The sequence below is a fragment of the Polyodon spathula genome, chromosome 21 (genome assembly GCF_017654505.1).
Source record: "Polyodon spathula isolate WHYD16114869_AA chromosome 21, ASM1765450v1, whole genome shotgun sequence".
NCBI lineage: Eukaryota > Metazoa > Chordata > Actinopteri > Acipenseriformes > Polyodontidae > Polyodon > Polyodon spathula.
Window position 1 is genome coordinate 9,161,628 of NC_054554.1, and position 15,714 is coordinate 9,177,341.

Here is a 15,714-nt window from a genome sequence, read left to right on the forward strand (position 1 = left end):
TAGCATCCTACCAAAACACTGAAATGCCACAGTTTGGACAATACATTCCTTTTACATTTTTTTTTTTTTTTTCCTAGAAAGGGGATTTCTTAAATGGTGGTTAATAGTGTTTGTTAAGGAGCTGTCTGGTTGTTGTTAACTCACTTTCTGGTATAAAAGGCAGTAGTTTAGGAGTATTTGCTTCTGCGACAGAGGTGAACATTATAGATTAGCCTATTCATTTGCTACTCAAATTAGAGGCCACAGCACATCAGCTAATTCAGCTAACCAAATACACAATTGGCAAGGTTACGTTAATCAAATTCGAGAGGAACTTTAAACTGAATATAGGATTTCATTGCAGAATTTTAAAAGTGGGAGCAGTTTTTAAATAATACCTAAAACTATTATTTCCCCACCTCTGAACCAAGAAAATAATACCAAATTTTAATTTTCTGACAGATCATTAATCAGAAAATGTCCCCTGTTTATTCTTGCCTTTGCCTGTGGCTCCTTAAGTCATACCATAGATTCAGATCTTGCTTAAGGAAGATCTGGCCTTACTTACCAGCATGGATTTAAATTTTTTTTTTTTATCTATGAGGTGTCATCCTTTGATGTGACATAAAACCAAGACTGTCTGCTTTAAAGAACCGAGCAGTCTATGTTACTGCTGGGGCAAGAGGGTCCCCAGTGAGTGGGACTGACCAGACTGAGCTCAAGAATTTGTACTGTTCCTAAGCATGGGGAGTGGGAGCCTGTTAGGAATTCAGATTAAGAATTAAGAATAAGAGGACTGAGGCTTCCCTTTACAAATGAAGAGATCTGTCTATCAGGTTGCCAGCAAGCCTCCTTGGCTCTCATTGTCCTTTCTCTGGGTGTGAAAGGTTAAGTAAGTAAGTAAAATACCAGTTTAGAACCTGAGCAGCATGTGAAAACATTGAATTTATTATAAACAGATTTGCAGTGCTGCAGCTTGGCTGTAGATCAGCTGAATGGCATATGCTGTCAGGTGTGTGTGTGTGTGTGTGTGTGTGTGTGTGTGTGTGCTTCAGACAAGGGGGCTGGGTGTAACAAAAGCAGGCTGTAGAGTTGAATATTCCGAGTGCTAATTCCCAAAGGCAGTGATGCTCAGATTAGCCTCATACTGCAGTGCTAAATACTGTACAACTGTTGTTTACAGTATGCCTATTTTGAGCTCTAGCAATCAGAATGTGCTTTGATGCAATAGCCTTCTGTGCTACAAAGTTCTGTTCTTAAATTTTTTTTTTTTTTATGTGCTTGTTTTTTGAGGGGTGCACAGGTTTGCCTTTGGTGGATTAATTGAGGATTCGTCATTTTTTCGCCAAAAAATCGCAGTATGTCTCATTTGGTTATTTAAATGTTGCATGAAAAACCCTTTCAAAATAATTTGTTTAATAATGAATGAGGAATAAACTTTAAAATATCCACAGAATATACATATTTCTTTCTGCTTATACTTAAAAATTATGATATATAGAGTTGGTTAAAGCTCACAAGAAAACCATAAAGAGAGATTGGATCAATTGCACAAAAATAGTTAAGTGGTGATCTCTTTTGCCCTTTAGAAATAATGGCACCTCTGCCACCATTTCGGTATACAGAACATACTAGTAAAAAGAACAATGCATTGTAAAGCCATTGGAAACCAGTGAGAGAAATGCTTAGTAGATCTATTCATTAATAATTGCAGCATAATTAGTAGTACAGTAAAGCTATCACAAGGCCTTGTTCTGGGTCAGCAAGGTTTTGATGAGGGCAGGTCGGGTTAAAACAACAGTAAGCTGTAAAGGAATCCTGCTGGCGATAATGCAGACGGCTAGCGAGGTTATTAGTGTGGCTGGCTGTGTGAATGGTAACCTGTTAGTAAGTCTGGGAGGGGGTGGGAGGTGTGACTTGTAGGGATGTGTCTCTCTTTCCTGCTCTCTCTCTCTCTGTTTCTCTTTTTCTTTCTCTCGCTCTCTCCTTGCTAGGACCAAGCTTTCAGAAATCAGCCAGACTCCTAGCTTATAATTAGAGCAATGAGTCGAAGGGCTGCCAGGGGAAGGGGACTGGTAATTAGGAAACCACAGGACGCATCAGAGCTGTGATTAGTAATGGCTCTTGAACCATTAATGTAGAAAGCAGGGAGGGTGTTGGAGTGAGAGAGGGGAAAAAAATGTGTGCCTCATCTATAGCAGCACTACACACATTTTCCACGAAGCAGCATAACTCCTTGTTCCTCAGCAATGTTTTGTTCAGATGTGCAATTGATTAGTAATTGGCTGCCCTTGAACGCCATATGCCCCCCGCCTCCCACCAAGTCTACAGTCTCAAACACAATCGACTCTCATTAGGAAAGCTCTCTGTCAGCTTATACCCAGCTCTCAATACTAGGAAGGCCAATTAAAAAAAAAAAAAAAAAAAAAAAAATCAGCCAGCGAGTGTGTTGTGATGGACCATGGCATGTCTTAAGAAGTTATGATTGGATTTCTGAAATGTCTGCAATGTTATCAAGAAAATATTGGATGAGAGCTGAATACTGCTGCTCTTGTTTAGTTTTAAATGCAATAGTGATGCTAAAAACACCCTTGGTTATATTTTTTATAACCTTGTCTGATTTATTACTGATCTAAAACACAAGGATTATTTATAGCACCCTATGCTATAGTACATCTTGGTTCATTGACAAGCTTGCATGTTCAATTTGAAGTGCAAAAATGTAGCAGCTTACAGTAGTTGTAGTGGAACCTACACTATTCATTCATTGAACAGAATGATCAGAAAGCTTGCTGAAGTGTTACCAGTATTGTAAGTAGCTTAGCTGGCTGATTTGATAACCAAATTACAAGTATTGACTGTGGTATATTGATAAGCCTTACAGAAGTCATCTATAGACAGAAAGAATATCAATACAAGTAGTGGATTTTATTATTAGCAAGCGTGTAGGAACAGTCAGTAGAAGTTCACTAATTAGCAGTGCAGATGCAGGCTTACTCATACGGTATACAAGACCAGTTTAGGGTAAGGAAGGCTGCAGATAAATCTTCCAGAGCAGGTGCAGGGTTTGGGCGGCTGAATTGGATCCCTCTAGCCCTGGAGGGATGGAAGCCTGAGTGGTTGTTTAAAGCTCCCAACCTTGACCAGGGTGCTCCAGTTTTTTTGTGTTCTCCATAGAGCAGCTGTGAGAGGGCATGGCCTGCCCTGGGGTGAATTCAAGCCCTTTTCTTCTCTTGGGGGTGGAGAGACCAGGCACCAAGTTGATAAGGAAGCACAGAGGCCAACTGGATACAGAGTATCATTGATCCTGGCTATGAGAGATTGCTTGTGAATCTAATTATTCAATTGCTTTTTTTAAAGTTTTTACCGGATGTCTTGCACTGAATCAGTCACCTTGTGTACAGCATGTATAAGTGAACCACAATAACTCATGTAGAACCATCACAGACTGTAAATACTGTTTTGTCACACAGAAATTTGAATAAGGAAATCCATGCGACCTTATTTGCTTAAACTCTCTTTCAAACAGAAAGAGGCTTTGAAACTGCCAGAGTTCACAATTACTTTAGAGCTGTTAAAAGCTGTATGGGTAGGTTTCTTTGTAGTCCAGTTTGGAGGTTGATTCAGAAAGTTATTGGTAAGATGTTGGTAAAAGGGGTAGAATATGGCTTCTGTCAAGGAAGAGTCTGTTCTGTTGGCACCTGTGTGTTCTGTGCTAAATTAACAGACATTTTTTAAGCAAGAAGATGAGTAGCTTATGGGATTACAAATGTAAAATATGTCTAGTCAGCTTTAACTATAGTCCTATTTTGTTTTAAAACCAGTTTTATCACAGTTGAATCGCCTGGAAAATTACAGTACAATACATGACAAGTCAGCTAAGTGAACTACCTACCACCTTGTGAAAAAAAAAAAAAAAAAAAAAAAAAAAAAAAATCTGTTTTTAGTCGAATGAAATTGCTTTAAAAAAGGGGACCCAGAAGATGTTTGTCAAGTTGTTTACAGAATCGATTCTCCTTTGGACTGCAATAGCAGTATAATGAAGCCAAAGCGGTCTTGTTTTGGTCTAATAGCACAGGGAACTTTAGCCCAGTCCCTGAACCCATATGGTTAATTTCAAGAGCAGGTGTCAGGGGGGGTCATCTTTCTAACACAACCACTGCAAATTACTGCTGAGTTTGTCCTAATGAACCTTTAGGGCTCCACTGTTCCCTGTGAATTCTACTCCAGCCCCCTTCCACTCCCCAATTAAATAAGTGTGTGTACAATACATTATAGACCATTCATCCATCATAGCCCGCGCACTGAGGATTTTATTCCCAGCTGTTAGTATAATGAATTTACATGAGCTGATAATGTAGACAAGTATCCAGTCAATTGCTGTGAGTGTAGACTCTAATAAATATCTGCTTAATAATGGGGCAGCGGCAAAGTGACAGGGAGCGCAGCCTCTCATCTCCCCAGAGCGTACGGTCAGTGTTGAGAGTGCTGGCCTGCAAACTTCACGGGGGCTCGTGGCCAGCAGGTGGGGAAAACATGGCCTTTTGCAAAGTTAAACACTGCATGCAGATTTGCTCTTGGTTAGGCATTTATGAGTGCTTGATAGTGCTTAAAACAATGGGCAACAGTGCTGTCCTTTTTTTTTTTGTTGTTTTTTTTGTTCACTTGACAAACACAATGCAGTTAGAACAGACTCTTATAATAGATTCACAGCTAGTATTTCCATTTTATAAAAGCTGTTCTGACCTGTGCTTTCTGTAATAAGACCTTGAATATTTGTAATAGTAAAATGCATTCAATGTGGCTCAACCTGATAGCCCTCTAGGGACCACTTTTCAAAGGGGAATGTTCATTCTCTGGCGCACATCCTCTCTTTGCATATAAAATACTACCAACAAATGGGTTATTTCAATACAGACCTAGTCAGGAACTAGGCTGGGGCCACTAGAACCCATTGAAGGTTAAAGTTACACTGGACCTCAATCATTTTCACATATTGCAATGTATTTAATTGGGGTCTGTTAGGTTCTTCTATAAATTAGCCTTCTGTGCTCTCAACTTTATCAGCTTGCCGGAAGGTTAAATTTTTTTTCTTTTCTTTTTTTTTTTTTTTTTAAAGATGTCATTCTAGCCACAGAGCCACAGTAATTTTAGCTGCCTTCGGTTTAAAATTGATTTTACCTGACTGGCACTTTGCGCACTAGTGCATGCAAAGTTTGAGATAGCGCAAGCTGAGAGCAACCATGAAGTTACAAATCATTCTTCCAGTAGCTTTCATACTCAGCGTGAAGCACATTTTTAAAAACAGCTTCAGTCTGCATTCAGTAGATGAAACGTCTCATTCTTTAGCTGATACCAGTGAGTTTTCAACCTGCTGTTTGATCTGGAGTGTGTGCAGTTGCCCTAAAAAAAAGGAATGTCAGTGTTGCTTTGTTAATGGTAACACTTGTACCTGTGTATCATGTAATCATAAGTTTTTTCCTGGGAATAGATAACCGTGGTACATACAGTAGCTGCTTGTTTTAACAGGCAGATAGACAAATCAAGTCCAGGTTAAAGATTAAGTAGTTTATATTGCACTTATGTTTGCCTACTCTATAAGGAAGCCTGCAGCTACTAAAATGTAGCTTTTTTCGAGTTTCTGTTTCCACTGGTCCCGCTGGCTTCCTGGCTAATGGGGGAGTTTGTTCTTTTTAACTCCGGGGGATACCATGAGAGAGGGTGTTCACACAGCTTCAAAATGTCTGAATCACCTTGTTAGAGCCCAGTATTTCAAGGATCCAATTAGTAAAACACTTAAGCGGTTTTCTCAGCCAAGCATAGTTCAGATTACTAAAATCAACTCTGAATCAAGTTGAAAGTATGTAGTTTAAAATCTTAACATACAAATGGTAAGCTAATGATTATCATCTAATTTGCGTTGGGGCCAGTGTGTAGAAGGTTTAGATGATCTTGTGTCGTATTGATGAAGATTTAGCCATTTATTATTTCACTGTTTACTTACAAAATACTTGTATATGAAAACTACTATGTAACTGTAAATAAAACTGCAAAAGCTTTACTTGATGCCAAAAAAGGATGCCACACTCCAAAACAACCTTTCACTACCATGGAGAATCTGCTCATCTGACCTGAAGGTGGAGACAGAACCCCAGACCAAACGGATTCTGATTTTAGCACTTTTAACCATCTGGGAACAAGATTACTCTCTGTGGGATGCTAAACAGCGGCCCCTGCTGGACGACTGGGGGAATGGAGTTTGAGGGCTGTGGGCATGCTACATCTTTTATCTCTGATTCAGCTATTACAATGCTCACAAAATTATACTGCAGTGGGTTAACACTGGTCCCTGGAAAGCTTTTGAGACACTGGCACAGCTAATAATGCAATACACTGGATTCCCCTCAAGTCTAATTTCAGTGAGGGAGTACCACTAACTCTAGGCAGATGGTATTTACGGTGCAGCACATGCAGTTATTTCTAGGACCTTGCCCCCAGCTGTGTAGAAACCAGGGGGAGGGGGTTATAATTAGACCTGGTCGGTTTGGCTGACTCCAATGAAGGGCAAGACAGGCTAAGGGGGTAGCTCCCCTGGCCCTTGCAGACAGATTTATAGCTCTACAAATGCAGGGCTTGGCCTCCTTGTTCGAGTGTAGTTTATTATACTGTTAACCCATGATTTACCAGTCCTCACATAAAATAAAAGGGTCGGTTACCTTTTATAGGCACATTTTACATGCATAGTAATGCTTTTCTAGGATAGTTCTTAAAAATGCAGACTTGTCTGTGCATTGACTCCTTTTCTTGCAGCAAATCATTGATCTAGCTTTTGATATTCAGGAGAATAAACATGTTTCTGAAGTTGAGCTGGATACTGTGTGTGTGTGTGTGTGTGTGTGTGTGTGTGTGTGTGTGTGTGTGTGTGTGTGTGTTTATTTTTTGATAATTTTTCAATTATTCCTCTAATATAATATTCCTCTGAGCCATAGAGGGATTGATTATGAAGATGAATGCGCGTATAGCATTATTATGTTGTATTCTGATGAAGCATTTATATATAAAAAGCAAGGTGCATAAAAATGGTTGTCTGCTGCAGTCCTTGTTAGATTTTTTATAATACTGTCTGGAGATGCATTCTCTAAATGTATTGTTAAAGTACACATTTTAGCGTCACGTTTTAGGTGCTCCATGATTTAATGCCGCTGAGTAGTCCTTTTAAAGTGTTTGCCAGCACTTGCTATTTATGAGGAAGACTGTTGCAAATCACCCAGTCTACATTAAACCAAAGAACTCTAAATCATTGCAAATCTCACTTTAAAAAAATGAAAGGGGGGTGGGGGGAATGTAAGCACAGATAATTTGATTTACTTGAGAAAGGAAGAGGGCTGTGCTTTGAGCCCACAGAGTATAGTGTCTTAATACAGCAAAGAAACCTTTGAACATCAAAAAAGTTGACAATCAAATTAATCTTAAGCAGCCTACAATTCCAGGGGTATAGAAAGGGTTAAAAATAGATTTAATTATATGTGTCACGTACTAATGCATTTATATTTGTTGAAATCTAAAGCAGATTGTAACTCTTTTAAAAGGCCGTTGAAATTCCTTGTTAAAGCTAATAATTCAAAAGGGTGCAGCAGGTTAATTCACTGCATCTCTTCTTTCACCTAGCCCTGGGTTGCAAAAAAAAGGTAGCAATTCAACTCGGCCGATTTTGTTTTGAGGTCAAAAGCATTTTGGGTGGGGTTGAGTACTCCTCACATTATATAGTACATGGCTAGCCATATTACAGATACTGTAATTACAGTACGACCACTGCCCCCTTTCTGTCTCCTGTGGAAGTGTTACTGTAGTATGTCAAACTTGACATGCCTTTTTGCCCTCATCCTCAGCAAGCAGTAAAGGACACTGAGGGTCAAATGTCGCGATCAATGCTGTTACAAGCATGCTGAATGGAGCCAGCTACCCCTCTCCCAGCAGCATGCCTGTGTGATCTAAGAGTGGCCGAGGAAAGAGGGGGGGGGGGGGGGATCATGTGACATTGCAGCAGCTGCTAAACCGAGAATGTTTCTGTCTGTTTTCAGTAGGCGAGAGAGCGTGGAGAGAGAGAGATAGGCAGAGTGTGTAGTACGTTGCTTTGTTAGATAAGCTTCGAACGGTCTTTGTGGGGGGGAAAAAAATGGTGTTTTCCTCAGCCTCCTTCCACTCGTCAGCTCAACTGAACATACGAAGATGTACAACCAATTCAGACCTGTGCTGTGCAGTAAGCTGTCTGGATTTTTACAATTTTAATTAAGGGTTTAAGTGTGTGTGTGTGTGTGTTTGTGTGTGTGTATGTGTGTGTGTGTGGTTTCAGAAAAAGTTTTTTAAAGGTTCCCTGATGCTGGCAACCTTCCTTTTTAACAGTGAATCAGCCATGTCCCTCTGTCTGAAACTACAATAAAATACTGTTTAATATTTATTAAAAAATACCAGTGTTTCCATGCTGATTGTTTTTAAAGTAGTAGTTGTGTCATTATACAACTGCATCATTCTCTCTGCGCTTATGTGATCTAGTTAAAAATAACTACTTGGATACTGTTGCTGTATTAACAATTAAAGTAGTTTAGTACAGTGGAATGTATTCTAACATGTACTTGATTGGAAACTGTATGTTGCCTAGCAAAATTACAGAATTATGCTTGGCTGCCTGAAGACCTAAATTTGAAAAAGCAAAACAGTATTTTAAATATTGGGCTTTCAAAAGTCTGGGGGATTAATGTGGGGCTGTCCGTGGACCTACAGCAAAGGAAATCACTTGTCTACAACACTTTAGTTTATATTTTGTTGAATACAATAGTAATTCAGTTGAGCTTCCAAATCCAGCTTTTCACAAACCCAATGAGGTTTTTGGAAAGTAATTATTTTTGTCTTGAAACCATGCTATATTAAACCTCTATTTATATTTGGACTAAAACATTTTTCTGTACTAAAATTTTTTTTGTAATACTTTGACTATAGAGTAATTTCAGTGCTGTTTTCAAGATGGCAATTGCCATTTTACTTCTATATTGCCAGTTAAGTTATCAAAGTATTTTGTATCAGAATTAGTCACACTCCACAAACACGCTGAATTGTCATCTTTGTGTGGAGGTTCTTTTTTTCTGTGCAATTGAAACGCAACTGCATGACCTAATGGCTAAGAGTGATGACATTTTAGGTTTGAATCCAAATACAACACTGACACATAATGTGACCTTAGAACTTTGTGACTCAGTCCTTCAACCCGTAAAATCTGTATAAAGAACTGTGTAACCTTGACTCCACCAAAGTTCTCTAATCTGAAAAATAAATATATATATATCTATATATTATATATAATATTATATAATAATATATAATATATATATACTAAAGCAAAGTTAAGTGATGCAAACTAGTGACTTTAAAGAATAATACAATTATTACAGTCCTTTTCTTTTTCTCTTCATTTTTCCAGGCATGAGCCATGAGCCAAAGTCACCTTCATTAGGAATGATCTCAACCGCGACTCGGACCACCGCCACAGTGAGCCCCCTGACCCCGTCCCCTCTCAGCGGCTCCATTGTGCCCAATGGCAGCCCTGCCGCCAACAGCGCTCTGTCCGTGCAGTCGGCGCATTCCTCCAGCTTCGCCGCCGCGCTCCGCAAACTCGCCAAACAAGCCGAAGAGCCAAGAGGTGAGCCGCCTGTCTGCATGTCTCTGTGTTTAAAAAGAATCTGAAAAAATGAATTATAAGTAATTGATGAGTCTTTTGAAATCATTTTCAGAGTTTCAAATTGGATGGTAAGAAGGATTAACAGGTTCTTGAATGTGACCTTAAATACAGCACTGCTGAGTTCTGTGCCTAGTTTAGTGTGAGACCATGAGATAACAAGTACTTGCACTAATGGCTTCAATTTATAAATTTAACTGGCTGGCATAGTGAACCATGCAATAGAAAACAATGAAAAGAAAACAATGTTAAACTGTGATCATCGGTATGGCACAAAGTGTAAATGAGAGTTTGCACTAGATACAGTGGTTTTGAAAGGTATGCTATGTTTTTGAATATCGTGCGGGAGTCAAAAATGCACTTAAGTAGTCCTGCTTTTCCAGACACGTCCCACTTAGGGATATCCTGGTGGCATTTTGAAATGTATTGTTTGCAGGCAGACAAACTGGCAGCTCTTCAGACCCAGGAACCCACTTGCATGCCCATCGAGCCAGCCCCCAGACACTGAATCTGAGTGCCTGTGATGGAGGGAACCACAGAACGCTCTGTTTGCACCACAGCACTCACACCAACTCCCAGAGGAAGCAGATTTCAAAGTGCTGAGTGTGCTGGTGTTGGTGTTTGTCAGAAACCCACTGCGCCGCCCTTTCTAAAGTCTTCACTCAGCAGACAGGCCTGACGTTGTTTCTGTGGCAAACAAACAAACAGGTTACGCTGTACAGTGTCTGGGTCCTTGAGCAAAAGAGGGACTAAACTGAAGCTCTTTTCATTTTAAAATCCTTTATTGTATCTCTTAATGAAAATTAAACATTTCAATTTTGACAAGGTTGTGAAATTTCTGAGCAGGAACCGTTTCTGTATTGAGCAACAGAACTTTGTGTTGTAGTGCCTTGATATTGATGTACAAAATAATTTGGCAAGGTTTCAATGCAGAATTGGATGTGGTTGTAATAAGACAATAAATCAATAAGTACACCTGGTTTATCTTTTTCTGATTTCCACATTACATGTCCCTTAAACTGTGATATTTAGCTTAAATTAAGGGACAAAAGTGGAAAACTCAGGCCAGTATGACTTGCAGTATATTATAAAAAACACTTCTCTGTTACATTGTCCAAGGAAATGCATGTTACTATGGTGCAAAAAAGCACAGTGTAATTAAGGGGATTTTAATAGTGTTTAATGCTTATTGATGATATCATAAGACTACCTTTGAAATAAATCATCACACAGTTATAACTCAGTCAGCTTTTAAACAGCAGTATATAATGACGTTTCGTGTTTCTGCATGCAGATGTAAACAGCTGTTCTCTTAAAAGGGGAGGGCTCTTTTAGCCGTGGACGCTTCAAAGGAGAGATTGTTACTAGCGTTGTGAGCCAAGATGCAGCAGCCTCATCCAGTGTTATTATAATATACAGTATGCAGACAATAGGACTGGAGTGTATATTGTAATATTTCCTTTGTACTGTAGTGGGCCTTCCATGTTCATTTTTTCTTTCCTAATGGCTTTCTTTGCATATCCTTTTTTTTTTCTGCCTCCTTGTCTCACAAAACAGTTGTATCTGGAGGGTACAGCTTTAAAAACTAAATTCAGACAAACGCAATTGAAATGTCATATCATTTGCTAGACCCCCAGAGCACCTTTGAATAAAGAAGAGACCACCACTCACTTCCACATTCGCACATTTCTTTTTATAAAAAATAAATAAAATAAAGACATTGTAATTTCATTGTGATACAGTTCATTGAAATTTTGAGTATACCTTTAGGCTTTTTTTAATGCTGTTTTCGCCACAAGCAGTGCACTGCTTGCTAAATAATGAATTTGCCTAATATCGTGTGAATATGTTTGTTTAAAAAAGAAATCACCCCAAAGGCTGGGAAAGACTTAGCTAATGTACTCCACTGCACAAACAATTGGGTGTGAGCTTGTTTAGTGTTGTGGGGTAGGGGCTGAATAAAGAATACATTATTTTAAATTCACAGAAGCTGTTACTGTGACTGTCTGACACAGACAAGTTCATGGCCATTCAAAATGGTTGAGAGATGCTAGTTAGTTTATAGTTGTCATTGAGTGGCTCAGAGACAAAATAGATGTTAAAAGTGAATTTCAGGTGTGTAAGTGTCAATACTATCTACTACAGAATCCAGATTTGTGTTAGTGTTGTTTTCACGTGGTCTGAAAATCATATTTAGGGTGTTTTTGAAGATTAGACGATGCCATTGGGTTAAATTTAAGTCGTGTAAGTTGTGAGGAATTGATGAGATGTACTCTAGCTTTTTTAAGGTAATTACATAGCATGACTATATTTATATTTAAAATAGAAGGCTGACACAGCCCCAGCACTGATAAACTGTATAGCTCTTTTTTTAATATTTTTTTTTACAGCAGGTTTGATAGCATGCTACTGAATTTTAAACCAATGACATGTGTGTTGTTTAGTCACCATACTTTTATTTTGAGATATTTTTTTTTTAAGGGAAGAACCCTTCTAGGCCTTTGAGAATGATTAGTAATTAATTTACAAGTCTACAAATGTGGCTGCAAATGACATAGCACCTTGTGGAAGCACATCATGCAGAAATCAACGCACATTATTGTCTTTTCTCCTTCATCCAGTGCAGCTTATGAAGCCTATTCTTGGAGACAGGTTGCGTGAATGGATTTAAATAGTATTTGCATATCACAAAATGACACCAGTTTGCTGAAATTCAGATGGCTTGCATATTATTTAGAGTCCATCTGCCTGTGCAATTGTGCACCAGTAGTTGCCAGTGAAGCTCAAGAAGGGAAAAAGGGGAGGGGGGGGGGGGGGGGGGGGGGGGGGGGGGGGGGGGGGGGGGGGGGGGGGGGGGGGGGGGGGGGGGGGGGGTAGGGGGGGGGGCGGGGGGGGGGGGGGGGGGGTTGGGGAAAAAAGCCAGAGAAGGTTCAATCTGCTAGTACCCCTAGGCAAGATAATGTAAAACCAGGCTCTGTCCAGCCCTTTGTAATCTGCTTGACGTATTGCAGAACTTTCCGGGGCAATTCCCAAAGCCTTTAGTTGCTACTAACTGTTGTAAATGAACTTTTAAAAAATGGATGCAGGCTTGATGATTCCCTGCCTGGGAGAATGTTGAAGATGTATGCTGGAGACGCGAGCTGTGGGGATGAGGTGAAAGGGGGAGTAGGGAAATGGGGCTGGTAAGCTAACACTCAGTTGTGCTGAAAAAAAAGGAAAGGTGCAAGAAGAAAAAAAAAAACAATAATTAAAAAAAAAAAAAAAAAAAAAACAGGCCTCTGCAGCTCAGCTCAGCTCAGCTTTTTAATAATTCAGTGTGGAGGCCCAGCTCCGTTCCTACCTGGAGGCTCCTAGAAACCTGGACATAGATTATTCCACCTTTTCAGGGCATTATCGTGGAGCTGCAACAACTCTGAGTTAAACATTTGCCAAATAAGAGAACTGAAAATACCCTCCATGTCAATCTGACAGCTCTAAAGCAGCTGGGGTTTTGTTGTTTAATTCTTACATTGTCAAACGGTTAAACCAAATCCTATTTATTGTGAAATGTATTGTATATTTTTTTGACAGCACCTCTATACCATGTGTATTATTATTTTCCGGCTAACAATAATGGGTAAATAAATCCAATTACTTGGTTATGCAGTGGGAGTAAGCCAGCTAATGTGTCACATACTGTACCATTATCCTGCCTTTATCAGACCTAGTTTTAAAAACATGCGATTCATTGAAAACAAGTCTCGTATAGTACAGTTGACCTTGTTTCTTGGATATTTCAGATGCTCAGCATTTTAATTAACAGCATTAATTAACAGGTTGCATTCTAAGAAGGGGTAGCGAGTTCAGTATGAAAGAGAATGCATTCTGCTATCTGCAATTTAAGAATTAGTTTCTAACTTAATGTAATTTCAGCAATTTTCAATATGTACATGTAAACGGACCACATCACTAGCAGTGTGCTACAGTAGCAGGACCACAGTTCCATAAATATTCTAAATCCCTGGTGCTTCTGTTGATGGTAATGCTGTGGGATGGTAGTGGTTCCTCATGGTAGTTCGCGGATATTGTAAAGAAAATTCTATTTAACAGCATTAGCCACAGGCATTTCAAGGAACACACTGCAGCATGAAAAGAGTTAAAGCATTAAAAAGCCATACCTGGGGGAGGGGTAGGGGGTGTACTCAGGGCGTGCATACCAGCCTTGTGGGGCCAGGTCACAATGTGAACTCGTCTGGCAGCGTGAGGCTGGCTATGCATTGTCCCAGACAGGATGGGTCACACCCCCTGCTGTGACACAGTCAGGGCTTACTCTCATGGGAACAGCAGAAAATGGAATCCTGCAGATGATGTGTAGAATAATGGAAACTAGTGTTTGGTTTGATTTACAAATGGGTACGAGGGGGGAGTCAAGATATTTATTTGATGTATTTATTTATATTGTCAAAGCTCTAATGCATTGATGTAGGAATGCAGTAGGTTTATTTTATGTACAGTATGAAGCGAGATGCATGCTAATTCCCCTTTGACAAGTCAGTATTGTGGGCTAAATCTCTTTCTCAGAGGTACTGACGGCTGAGGTCGGACAATGAACCTTGGCGTTTCTGCTCTTGTCCTTTTTGTTGTTTCTCAAACCCAGACTGGTTTCATTGACTAACTGCTCTGAATAAGGAGAGTTAGTTACACACATTGCATCCTCTCTCCCTCACTCTGTGTCTGTGCTGAGCCACACACTGAGAGTTAGAGAGTCTGCAGGAAGGCTTCAGTCCTGTTAATTGCTGCTCCAGTCCTGAGCGAGTATTGATTGGAGAACGATCACAGGGAGAGTAATGGCTTTCTAACTCAAAGGGGATTACACCACTAATTGGTGTTGGCCTTGCACTGTCAAGATATGCTTCCATAGATTTCAAATCTTATCAGCCTTCTGCCTCTTTCCTAATGTCTCCTCTCAGTAAAAAAAAAAAAAAAAAAAAAAAAAAAAAGTTCACCGCCACTGAGATTTCCATTTACGACAAAGAAAAAGGTGGTTCATTTTTTTTTTTTTTTTTTGTAATGATGGTGTAACTATTAAGAACCGTTTTTGTAAGCTGCACAGTGGTGGTGTTAAATACAGAAAACTATTAAAGCCATTAGCAGACCACAACATATCCACCAGTAGATTTAGAATATATTGCAGTGGTCCTGTTGTTACCTCACACTGGTACTAATATAACACTATAAGGATTGCCAATAGGTATTGGTACATGCTATTGTGATGCGTTAATATAGTAATGCATACAAATGTTACCATTCAACCAAAGGCTGATTCAATCATAGCTGCTGCTGAGCTTCCATTGCTGCTTGCTACTAACTCATTGATTTGCCATTTCATACCGCTGCATTAAAATTGAAAAGTCAGTATTATGGTTGGTTACTATAAGGTGTTAAAAAAAAAAAAAAAAAAAAAACAGCTGTGGAAAGTATTCTGTATTGTGGCAGTTCTGATTTTTAAAGACTTAAACGCTGCTTCTTAGCCAAACCAAATTATTTTTTTTTTTTAAATAAATATTTTTAAAGCTAGCTTCCTGTTACCACACTTATGCCAAAACACTTAAGTTTATCGGTAGAAGAGCTGGCTATGTATGTATTTTATCAAGTGTTTCATTTATATTGTCTGAAATACATTTTCAGTGAAATGAAGCCTTGCTTTTAAAATACTGTAAAAGAAGGAAGTGATGTTTATTACAAGCCTAACATAACAATATCGAATTGGAATTATAAAAAAAGCAACTTTAGAGCAGCCCTGTGTTTTCATACAAACTACAACTGGAACAAAGAGGAAACATTTGTGTTTGTCCCTCTCAAAAAGAGCGCTGATTGTCTCATTCAGTTTTGTAGTGTGTTCTGTGTGTAATCCAGGCACATGGGATTAAGCAGCCATATTACAGTAACTGTGCTGTGACCCTTCTGGGTGAGCGCAGCTGAAACTGATGTGGTAAAGACTGACAGGATTACTGTACAGCACACAC

At 39.3% G+C, this 15,714-nt stretch overlaps 1 protein-coding gene across 9 annotated transcripts in view; it reads left to right on the top strand.

Annotated features, from left to right (window-relative positions):
• The window catches only part of gse1 (Gse1 coiled-coil protein), a 243,310-nt gene that overhangs the window by 211,360 nt on the left and 16,236 nt on the right, over positions 1-15,714 (top strand). For 8 of the 9 annotated variants that reach the window (XM_041222058.1, XM_041222060.1, XM_041222056.1 and 5 more), the window contains one exon: positions 9,455-9,673. In XM_041222058.1, coding sequence (XP_041077992.1) covers positions 9,455-9,673 — 219 coding nt within the window. Of the gene's footprint in view, positions 1-8,068; positions 8,240-9,454; positions 9,674-15,714 lie in introns of those variants that run through there. The other variant, XM_041222064.1, reaches the window with a different exon arrangement.